At 43.5% G+C, this 11,729-nt stretch overlaps 2 protein-coding genes across 2 annotated transcripts in view; one reads left to right on the top strand and one right to left on the bottom strand.

Annotated features, from left to right (window-relative positions):
* LOC134206871 (uncharacterized) overlaps positions 1 to 11,729 on the top strand; it is a 274,559-nt gene that overhangs the window by 215,623 nt on the left and 47,207 nt on the right. The gene's annotated exons all lie outside the window — the stretch shown is intronic.
* Positions 523 to 3,202, bottom strand: LOC134207226 (uncharacterized). The gene is made up of 4 exons (XM_062682948.1): positions 2,590 to 3,202; positions 2,019 to 2,534; positions 1,649 to 1,956; positions 523 to 1,194 (listed from the first exon to the last, which is right to left on the bottom strand). Exons 1-4 carry the CDS (start codon positions 3,200 to 3,202, stop codon positions 730 to 732), a joined length of 1,902 nt encoding a protein of 633 aa, XP_062538932.1. The 3' UTR covers positions 523 to 729.

The raw sequence follows: 11,729 nt of genomic DNA, 5'->3' as shown, positions 1-11,729 counted from the left end.
ATCTTGATATGCCTGATATGGACAAAATTGTTAATTGATCGTAGTTTTCACATGTGAGTATTACACCGAATTAAAATGTATACAATTACTGTTTTTGGTATGTATATAAAAATGAATTGCTTGCAAATATTGATGGATCACGAATCGATGCTGTCACATGCTACGTGTTTATGGGGTAAGTGAATTGATCAGCCAAAATTTGAACTTGTTCAACTTTTTGTTCATTCGTGTGAGTTGAATAAAGGCGTTTGGATGCTCAATTCGCATTCAAGGCAGGTGACTTGTTCAATATAAAATCTTTCGGTGATGCTCACAACTTCCGAAAACAATATGCTATAGACAGGTTTCTTCGTAATACACACGTAATGATCCCTATACCCGATTGTCTGCAAGAACAATGCCAGTTACGTACAAATAGTAGACTTTTTTAATTAATTACGTATGTATGCAACGTATTGCAAAACAAATTAAAAATGTAATAAGTAATAAAACATATTTGGTTGGTTTCATCAAATTTTGAGTTTATTCATTACATTGTTATCGATGTCTGTAATGAATTGCTTGTTTTTATGTTTAGTAAAAAGTAACAGAATGCGAAAATATCGAGTTTAATCACGTGTTTGAAAGGGCTTAGCAATAAAGTAAAACATAATATACTCATTCAAGGATACTGTGGTCCGGAATCCCCGGAAAATTACCACAGATACAAGTAACACAGTTACGTTATGCTCATGATTCCTCGTTCTGCATTAAATTTGGTAAAATTGCATCATAAATTGATCTGTTCAATTTAATCATCAGGATTGCTGCCAATATATCCTCTCCCAGAGTGATGCGATGGTCGGATAACACCAAGGACAGTGAGCTGAAGGCCCTCTCAACCGAGACCTGAGTCGCAGGAACTGACAGTAATACCATCGCGACCGCGTGTAGTTCGGGATGTGTCGATTTACGTTGTACCCAATAGTCCCACACGTTGAAGTTATGTGGTCTACGTGGTTCGATGTCCAATGTCTTCAACTGGTGGAGGAAAGTCGATGATCTAGTGGATGTATCGGTATCGAGAGATCCTCCGAACAACTCAGTAATGTAATCTTCAAACTCATCGATTGGAGTTGATTGATCACTGCCGTTGCTTGTTGGAACAGACGGATTGAGCGCATTGATTCGTTTCCATGTTTCGAGGATAAATTGCTGAAATTATTGTAAGGCGTTATTTCATTGACAATTAGTGCTAAATGTATTTAATGAAACTTCGCTTGAATAAATTTCTAAAAGCAATACTACAGAACGGCGATATAATTCAAAAAAGGACATTCAGTCGGGGCTTTACCGAACCGCACCAAAGGCTTTTTTGACTGACTTACAATACACTGCTCATTAGAGAGAATGGAAGTATGTTCATATCAGTTCATGTCTGATAGGATTTGAAATCAATTGGAACTGCTATACTGCCGTGAATCGCATATCTGTCCCATCCTGGCTGGGTTTCCTATGCATATGGGACAGATATGCGATTCACGGCAGTATATCAAAACTTGGATAATTTTATAATGCTGTTGGGTGTGAACCCTGATCACATGTGCTTTGCTTCCATTGTCCTTCTGCGAAGTGATTTGTCAGGGCTTACGACATAGAACGGAAGTACCTGAATCTGATCTTTCTCGTCTGGAGTGAAGAGCGTTGAATGAAGATAATTGAATCTCGGATCAATGTAGAGCGCAGCTTTGAACGCCATCGGTGACCGCAAGTTGTTCAAACGATTTTCCAATGATAGTAGTAACGGGGGGGCGAACGGATTTGACTTCATCCTACGAACTTCACTTATCGCCATCAGCCATTGCATATAGAAGTCTCCTAGGGAGACGTGGCTGGCTTCCATTTTTAAAGTACTCAGATACAATGGTCTGAAAGCGTATTCGTAATCTTTGATGAAAGTCCAGTGACGTGATAGATCTGGTACGAAATATTTATATATACAAATTAAAATGCTTGAGCATATAAAGGGCTATACATACCAAGTTCGGGGAATTGCAAAGCCAGGTCATCATAAAATGTTTGTTGACGAATGAAAGCCTCTTTCATTTTATATATGCCGCCCCATCGCGTTTGAGACCAAACAGGAGGCTTTTTGACGCCATGGTGTTTGAAATGGGCTTCATATTTTATATTCCGGTATTTCTTGGCTATTGAAGTTACAGCTTTAACAGTTTCGTCAGATTTGTTAACAACATCGAGAATAGCAAGCTGTAAAGTGTGCACCGAACAGCGAATCAAGTTCAGGCCGTTTTCGAGTTCGTTGTTCAACGTATCTAAGAATGCGTCATCAGAATCAAGATAAGCTTCGTCTTCATCTTCGTCGCTTTGTAGCGCAGCCTCTTTCTTAAGTGATTTCACTGCTGCTATCATGTTTGAGCCGTTATCACACGTTACAGAGAAGATTTGTGATATCGTCACACCGTAGCTCTGAACGATCTCCATTATTTTGCCTTTCAGGAATTCCGCCGTTTGCCTTTCAGTGACTTCTACCATGCCTTTAAAATATTACACATTAAGTATGAGAAATGAGATTTTAAGTAATTAACTTACCCAATGTGCGAATTACGAGCTTGTCACGTAAGACATACTGAGCGTTTATTCCCAGTACGTGACGATGATGCTTCGACGCGGAATCAATTTTAAGGCAAATGAGTTTTCCCTTCATTTCCTCAGCCAAGGCAGTTTGAATATTCTGCGCTGCAGATCGTATGAACACTTTAATATTCTGTCGATTTAGAGTTATGTTGAGCGCTGAAGCTATGGGATCCAGTATTTGCTTGAAGCCTTCCCATTCTAGGCTAGCCAGCGACATATTATTGATCGCGATCATCTTGATAAGCGAATCGATGAGCAGCTGCTTGTCCATAGCAATCTGGATTTTCCTCACAACACGAGGTTTTTTTACTGGAACTACCACTTCGTTCAGTAAACCAACTTCGACAGCCCGGTCGGAATGCTTTGTTCGGAAATGCCGGATAATGTTTCCTGTATCATATGACACCTGTTCGTAGTCGCAGCGGCTACTAGGATCAATTGCACATCGGGCTTTCGGCCCATCCCTCAAAACATGTTGTGCGGCAATTTCGGTCAGCGATCGGTCACTAAGCCGTTTTTTAGGCACTTTCACAGTTGCCGAAGAAGACGATGGACCGGGTTTGTCCATTTTGTTTTTATTTGAACTTTAAGTCCAGGGACAAATCTAGCACCGCAATTGAAAATATCAGCCAACTTTTTTTGAAATTGAATGAGTGAACTAATATCTTGTCAGTGATCTACTTTCGTATTTGACGGAAAGATTAGAATCGAAAAAGCTTCTATTTTCTACAGTGAATGGAATGAACACAGTCTTAAAGCTTAATGCAGCCTGACAGACAGAGCTAAGGAAAGCTTTCAGTGTTCAAGCGAAACAACGCTTATACTCATGGCGCTTCTAGAATTGTTGACATTTAAGCTTGTGCGAATCAGTTTTGAATGTGTTACACTGAAGAAAAAACTATTTCACATTCAAACACACCTGTCGAAAAATTGCAGCACTGGGTTTATTATCAGAAGGTGGTCTGCAATTGCGAAAATGGTGTTCCAATCGGCCATAGGTATTCAAACACGATCGATCTGCTGAATCAGTTGACAATACAGCTATATTGCATTTCGAGCCAGGTCAGACAGTCAAAACTCTTGGTGTAGCTTGGGAGATAGGACTTGATCAGCTATGCATTGAAGTGCAGGATATTATCTTCGGTAAACAATGGACCAAACGAAAGGTCTTTTCGGCGATAGCTCAACTCTATGATCCTCTGGGGCTTGTTTCACCTGTGATTGCCTGGGCAAAAATACACATGCAGAATATATGGCTCACCACCGTAGACTGGGATGAACATCTTCCGGACGAAATATGTACAAAGCGGAGGAAATTCCATGAACAGTTATCCTTGTTAAAACAATTTAAGGTGAATCGGTATCTTTTCATCGATGACCCAATCGATATTCAATTTCATATCTTCTGTGATGCATCTGAGGTTGGATATGGCGCTTGCGTTTACGCTCAATCTGTTAACAAAAACAATCAAGTTAAAATTGAACTGGTTTCATCAAAATCACGTGTGGCCCCACTGAAACGGATTAGTTTACCTCGGTTGGAATTATGTGCTGCTTTATTAGCTTCCAAGCTTTATGCTCGAATTTCAAAAGCCCTGCGGATGGAAGGGGTTATGTGTTGTTTTTGGTCGGACTCAACTGTAACGTTGCACTGGATACGGTCATCACCAAATACTTGGCAAACATTTGTCGGGAATCGCACATCGGAAATCCAGCGCCTCACCCACGGACACAGTTGGAATCATATTAAGAGATCAGACAACCCTACAGATTGTATCTCGCGTGGTATGCTTCCTGAAGAGTTCGTCAGGAATCTGTCTTGGCTTAGTGGCCCACCATGGCTACTGAAATCCAAAAATGAATGGCCCAAGAAATATATTTTCGAAACTCCATCAGACGACGTGCTAGAGAAAAGAAAAACAGTCGTCATTACCCAAACTATTCCAACGGAGGATTCACTTTTTGAACGTTTTTCATCATTCCAGAAGCTAGTTAGAGTGACCGCTTACATTCTGAGATTCCTTAACCGCTGTCGAAGGCAAGGTATTCCAAACCTAGAAGTTTTTCTGACAGTACAAGAGCTCGAATTCACCAAGCAAACGTTGGTCAAAACCGTACAACAAAAATCATTCCCAGCGGAACTCAAGGCCTTGGCGAAAAAGTGCACCGTATCTTCGAAATCTTCACTTAAAAATCTCTGCATCGCCATTGACATTAATGGTATCCTTCGTGTCGCTGGCCGTCTTCGATTATCGGATGATGATTATAATGTCAACGTCAAGCACCCTATGATCCTACCTTGCAAACACCCATTCACTCGCCTGGTCGCCAAGCACTATCATGCTCAAGCACATCATTCGGGTCCACGTATGACTTTAGCTTCCATACGTCAAGAATTTTGGCCTTTACGTGGTAAAACTCTAGTCAATTTCATTTGCCGTGAATGCCACATTTGCTTTCGCCACCGCCCTGTCCCTATAAGTCAACCAATCGGTCAACTTCCGAAAACTCGAACATTGCCCAGTCGACCATTTACCATATCTGGTGTTGACTATTGCGGGCCGGTGTACATGAAGCCAATACATAGACGTGCAGCACCCCAAAAGGCATTCATAGCTGTTTTTATATGCTTTGCCAGCAAGGCTGTCCATTTAGAGCTAGTAAATGATCTTTCCACTGATGCATTCATTGCTGCTCTACGCCGTTTTATTGCTCGTCGAGGGCTGCCAAGCGAGTTGCACTCAGATAACGGGACAAATTTTCAAGGAGCAAAAAACACATTGTATGAACTCTACCGTGTCCTCAACGATCGTCAGAGTCAGGAGAAAATCACCACAGAATGCAGTAGTAAAGGAATTCAATCACTGCAAAAAATCCAATATTTTTTTATATTTGTAACGACACATTAAATAGCCAAAACGCCTCAACCATAAAGTTTATTTGGGCTTTATGGATTACAAAACCACACACATACCCTTAATAAGCAACAATAATTGTTTTCATGAATAATCCGTTTCGAAAATATGTTTCGAAAATAATTTATGAACATATAACTAATACGACGAGAACAGCTTCCCTGGGAAGCTTACCAGATTGATCAAAGCAACGGTGGATGGTGTGCAAAACTGTGTGAAGATTTCGGGCGAACACTCCAGTTCGTTCGAATCGCACCGGGGACTAAGACAAGGTGATGGACTTTCGTGCCTGTTGTTCAACATTGTGCTAGAAGGTGTCATGCGGAGAGCCGGGTGTAACAGCCGGGGTACGATTTTCAACAGATCCAGTCAATTTATTTGCTTCGCGGATGACATGGACATTGTCGGCCGAACATTTGCAAAGGTGGCAGAACTGTACACCCGCCTGAAACGTGAAGCAACAAAAGTTGGACTGGTGGTGAATGCGTCAAAGACAAAGTACATGCTTGTGGGCGAAACCGAGCGCGACAGGGCCCGCCTGGGAAGCAGTGTTACGATAGACGGGGATACCTTCGAGGTGGTCGAGGAATTCGTCTACCTCGGATCCTTGCTAACGGCTGACAACAACGTTAGTCGTGAAATACGAAGGCGCATCATCTGTGGAAGTCGGACCTACTACGGGCTCCAGAAGAAACTGCGGTCGAAAAAGATTCGCCACCGCACCAAATGTGTCATGTACAAGACACTTATAGGACCGGTTGTCCTCTACGGACATGAAACATGCACAATGCTCGAGAAGGACTTGCAAGCACTCGGAGTACTCGAGAGACGGGTGCTTAGGACCATCTTTGGCGGTGTGCAAGACGACGGTGTGTAGCGGCGAAGAATGAACCATGAGCTCGCCCAACACTACGGCGAACCCAGTATCCAGAAGGTAGCTAAAGCCGGAAAGGTACGATGGGCAGGACATGTTGCAAGAATGCCGGACAGCAACCCTGCAAAGATGGTATTCGCTTCCGATCCGGCAGGTACGAGACGGCGTGGAGCGCAGCGAGCGAAATGGTCAGACCAGGTGCAAAACGACTTGGCGAGCGTGGGGCGTATTCGAGGATGGAGAGATGCGGCCTCGAACCGTGCATTGTGGCGTCAAATTGTTGATTCAGTGTTATCTGTTTAGATGTTAACTTAATAAATGGAAATGAATGAATGAAAAGTGAGAGATGAGGACTGAAAAGTGAGACGTCCCAATTCACACTCCTCACTCCTCACTGTAAAAGTGAGGAGCGCGAAGAGAGAAGTGAGGAATGAGGAGTGAGGAGCGAGATGTCTCACTTCTCACTGTGAAAAGTGAGACGTTCCACTTCTCACTGTGGAAAGTTAGTAGTGCGAAGTGAGAAGTGAGACGTCTCACTACTCGCTTCTCACATTTTACAGTGAGACGTGCGAAATGAGGAGTGAGAATTGAAACGTCTCACTTCTCACTCCTCATTTCTAACTTCGCACTACTCACTTTTCACAGTGAGAAGTGGGAAATAAGTAGTGAGATGTCTCACTTCTCACTTCTCATTTCTCACTTTTCAAATTACCTATCCAGCTAAATGTCCTGCTCGGCCAAACGACATGTTCGGTCAAATGACCTATTCAGCCAAATGATCTGTTTGGCAAAATAACCTATTCGACAAACTGTCCTATTCGGCCAAATGTCCTATTGGACAAAATGTCCTATTCGGCAAAATGTCCAATTCGGCCAAATGACCTTTCGGCCTAGTGACTTTCGGCCAGATGGGTTTCGGCCTAGAGGCATTCGGCCAAATGGCTTTCGGTCGCATAGGTTTCGGCCAAACAATCACCCGTAACGCTGGGTAGACACCTTTACGTGGTGTGTTACGGGGTAAGATCTACCACGGTTGCATTGCCAACTACAGGCAAATCCTGACCCAACGATTACCTTCCTCATTATCCAACTCCGTGGTATTTATGAGGGTGTCGCTAGATCGGTGGCTTCTCGTTAAGTAAGTACCACATCAACACTTCCTTCCTCTCCCTAGTTATGGTGAAGATGGGCGTGGCCAGGAATAGTAATCCTCATGCTTTTGTTATTTTTGTTTAAGACTGTAATCAAGGACCACTCTCCTTCTTGATCTCTGATAGCATTCTAGATAAGGATATCAAAAGTAAAACATGAGTATCACTAGTGTCCAATCTACGAATTACACCGTAACAATGCTAATTCTAAAACAGGTTTCGGCCAAACGACCGTTTTTCGGTTTAGGGACTGCCAAGTTGACTTTTCATTGTTTGGGAAGAATCAAGTAGCGCTATCCGTTAGTCGTGTGGCAGACGCTTCAGCATCGGATTGCCGATGTTATCCTGCCATACGGGCTTTCCTTTACACTTGCTTAGATCGAACTCGAGCTCGAGACTGAAGGCTTGATTGTAGTTCTTATCGTTGCTGGGGGAATCTGGAGGGTCTGGATTTCAGAAGCCGGATCCGTATGTTTTTTGACATGGGACTATGCACGTCTGTGTTTTCTACACCGGGGTACACTTTGCGTTTGCAAATATCGGAGACCGTTTCGAAAATATGATAAACTTTGAAGCCGTTTCTCGATGGATTTTCGATTTTTTTAAACCATTCTATCAAGGAAGAGTCAACGCTTCTTAATATTGTTCTAAAAATACTAATTTCAACTGTTTATCATCGATGGCGGCAGCTTAAATTTGGTCGGAACATAGCAAACAGAGAGCAAACAAACAGAAAGTTCCCCAGCGGTAGAATTTTCCTAGAATTCGTTCAATCAACTGGGATCTTTATACAAAGTTGCCCTCTACCAAATTTCATGGATTTCTACCTCCTCTACCTAAATACCTCAAGAGAAACCCCGTGGTGGAACTCAGATTTGGCTAAGCTCAGGAAGCAGTGTAGAAGGAGTTGGAACGGGCGCCATTCAGCAGGAATGGATTCAAATTGGCTCGGATAGCTTACAAGAAGGCTTTCAAGCCAAATGACAACTACACTTCTTCTGCTGAAGAATCGTTAGAGCATGTTGCTGAAGTCTTTTCGTGTTGCTATGGGTCACGGGCTTAAGCTCATGGAATCATAACTACTGAATCGATTCAATGGGCACTTAACAGCTTTGCTCTCTGGAAATCTCAAGGGGAGGATGGGATTTATCCCGTTCTACTTCGAAGAGGTTTTGGTCATATTAAACATGTTTTGAAAAAGCTTTTAGTATGCAGTTTTGCTACTGGATATATTTCCATATCCTGGCGGGATGCTTATACCAAAAGAAGGACGTGCTTCGTATGAAGAAGCAAAGAGTTTTAGACCCATCAGTATGACCTCATTTCTCCTGAAATGCTTAAAACGTGTTATCTATCATCACATTCGTGATGACTGTTTGCTGTTTGGCAAATACGCCTCTTTATGTTAATCAACGGAGGACTTTCTAGATTCGTATTCGATGCAATATTGAAAGCAGCACAGTGTCATGGGCTTCCTAATATAATAACCAAATGGATTCACCAGATGCTTAAAAACCGACATCTCTACTCGACATTACGTCAAGCAGCGATAAGGAAGGTAAACTTTTGTGGAACCTCGTTGCATATACGCTATTGAGTCTACTCAATAATGGCAGTTTTTCTACCTATGGATTTGCCGACGACTGTCTAACATTGATAGTGGGTTTGTGCATTACTGCCTTATTCGACTTGATGCAAAACGCTCCTCAGGTAGTTGAAAGTTGGTGTCGCCATTATGACCTTTCGGTTAATCCGAATAAAACACCTGTTTTTGGATTCTCCATTATTTCTTTGTATTCGTCCATTATATCTTTTTGGTTCTGGAATCAGGTAAAGTATGTGATCTTGATTCAAAGCTTTCCTGGACTCCTAACATTGAGTTCAGAATACAAAAGGCGTGTATGGCTTTCGGCCAATGCCGACGAACCTTTGGTAAAACTTGGGGTCCTAAACCCAAATATATCAAATGGATTTACACAACAGTTGTACGACCCATTTTGGCTTATGGATGTCTTGTGTTGTGGTAAAAGGGGGAATTTAGGTCAATTCAGTCGGACAGCACTGTTTGTTACACTGGTGGTTCCCTCCTCGGAGGTAGAGCGGACGCAAGTGTCTACTCGCGTGAGCTGATATTGGAACAGTCACTCTCACTGGGTAGGCACTGCATTGTCTTTCAAGCGGAAATATTTGCAATTATGTGCGTACTGCAATCCGCACTGCAACAACGCATTATGGGCAAAGTAATATACTGCTGTTCAGATAGCCACACAGCAATTAAAGCTCTTGCTTCGGCCAACTAAAGGTCGAAGTTAGTGATCACACGTCGAGCTCAAATTGAGGAACTGAATTCAGTTAATGCGTTACATGGGTACCTGGCCATTCTTCCATAGCTGGAAACGAATTGGCTGATGAGTTAGCTCGCACTGGAGCATCACAAGACTTTTTTGGTTCTGAGCCAGCTATTCCAATATCTAAGTGTTGGGGCTCTCCTTAGCCGTGCGGTAAGACGCGCGGCTACAAAGCAAGACCATGCTGAGGGTGGCTGGGTTCGATTCCCGGTGCCGGTCTAGGTAATTTTCGGATTGGAAATTGTCTCGACTTCCCTGGGCATAAAAGTATCATCGTGTTAGCCTCATGATATACGAATGCAAAAATGGTAACTTGGCTTATAAACCTCGTAGTTAATAGCTGTGGGAGTGCTTAGTGAACACTAAGCTGCGAGGCGGCAATGTCCCAGTGGGGGATGTAATGCCAATGAAGAAGAAGAAGAAGAAGAAGAAGTGTTGGGTGAAGCGTTTGATTAGCTCTTGGGTTTTCACTCAGCACAAACGGTATTGGAGTAGTTTGAATTCATGTCGACAACCAAAATTGTATATCCGAGAGCCATCTCCGGTAGTAGCAAACTATTAAGCCAAGGCCTTGACTGATCACTGCCGACTCAACTATCACATGGCAAATCTTCAACGTGTTGAAGCATTTGTTTGTGATGGTTATGAATCCTGTTACCGGCAGGTAACATTTGTTACTTTTGTTAATTCGAGCGTAAAGATGTAGTTACATTGTGCGTAGGAAAGATTTGCAAACGGTGATTTCAAATCTTGCGGTGGGTGGCTGAAACGCAAGCCGCAGAATGAGCTACATCGCCCAGTGAGCGATGCTATAGATAAAAGAGGGAAAGGCGGATACATAAAACGCGTGTTTTCTGTGGAGAGATGAGTGCCCTAGCAAGAGGCTGGAGGGACAGCGTAAAAACAAATGACGGTAGTCAGCGTTGTGGAATCAAAGAGGAGAGTTCTTTCCTTCTCGGAAAATTGGAAGAAGTGTCAGAGTGAGTTGGTGCAAAGGTTTCCCGCAATAAGGACGCCGGAGATTTTCGAGGCGCACCAATCGACCCGCATCATTGTTCGGCCATCCCGTCGCATAGCCACCCGATCTACGGCTCTACAGCAGTTCGTAGACTGCCTCCGTGCTCGGCCTCCCACCGGTGGCTCTATAGTCCGCCACTCGCAGGCTGAATCCTCATCCGGAAAATCTTCGGCTTTCCGCCGTAAATTACAACGACCGGCCGCTTGCTACCCGTATCACCATCTGACTTTCAGTTAGACACCTCACCATCCAAGCCACTGCCGACCGAAACGGCAACGAGGCGGTCTGTCGGCGGCATCTTCGTTCGGCAGCATTGCCGCCTATTGGCCATATCATCGTCTGGCCGCGTGTCAGCCGCTTTTTCGACAGGCCGTTCGGTAGCACCATTATTCGGCCTCCAGCCGACCACCAGTGGTCGTATCATCGTCCGTGTCAGCCGCTTCTCCATCCGGCTGCCTGGCCATCGCCCGCCTAATAGTCCGGCTTCCAACCGACCGCCTTTGACTGAAACACTGTCCATGGGCGTAGCCAGAGGGAGGCAGGGGGGGGCCGTCGCCCCCCCCTATATGTTGGAAAGATTGAACGGGTACTGAAATGAATTCGCTTAAACATGTGCACTTTACGATCCAATCATATTCAGAAATAGGTTTTTGAAATTCAAAAGATTCCCAAAAAAACTTATAAGGGTATCCAATATCCATACTATATGAAATGTCAAAACAACTCGAAACATTTCGGGCTCAAGAATTCTTCTAGAAATCCTTCTAGAAGCTCCCCTGGGAACTTCTA

This window comes from Armigeres subalbatus, chromosome 1, assembly GCF_024139115.2.
Source record: "Armigeres subalbatus isolate Guangzhou_Male chromosome 1, GZ_Asu_2, whole genome shotgun sequence".
Taxonomy (NCBI): Eukaryota; Metazoa; Arthropoda; class Insecta; order Diptera; family Culicidae; genus Armigeres; species Armigeres subalbatus.
The sequence above is the reverse complement of the archived record's forward strand: the minus strand, read 5'-3'. Positions and strand labels throughout refer to the sequence as shown.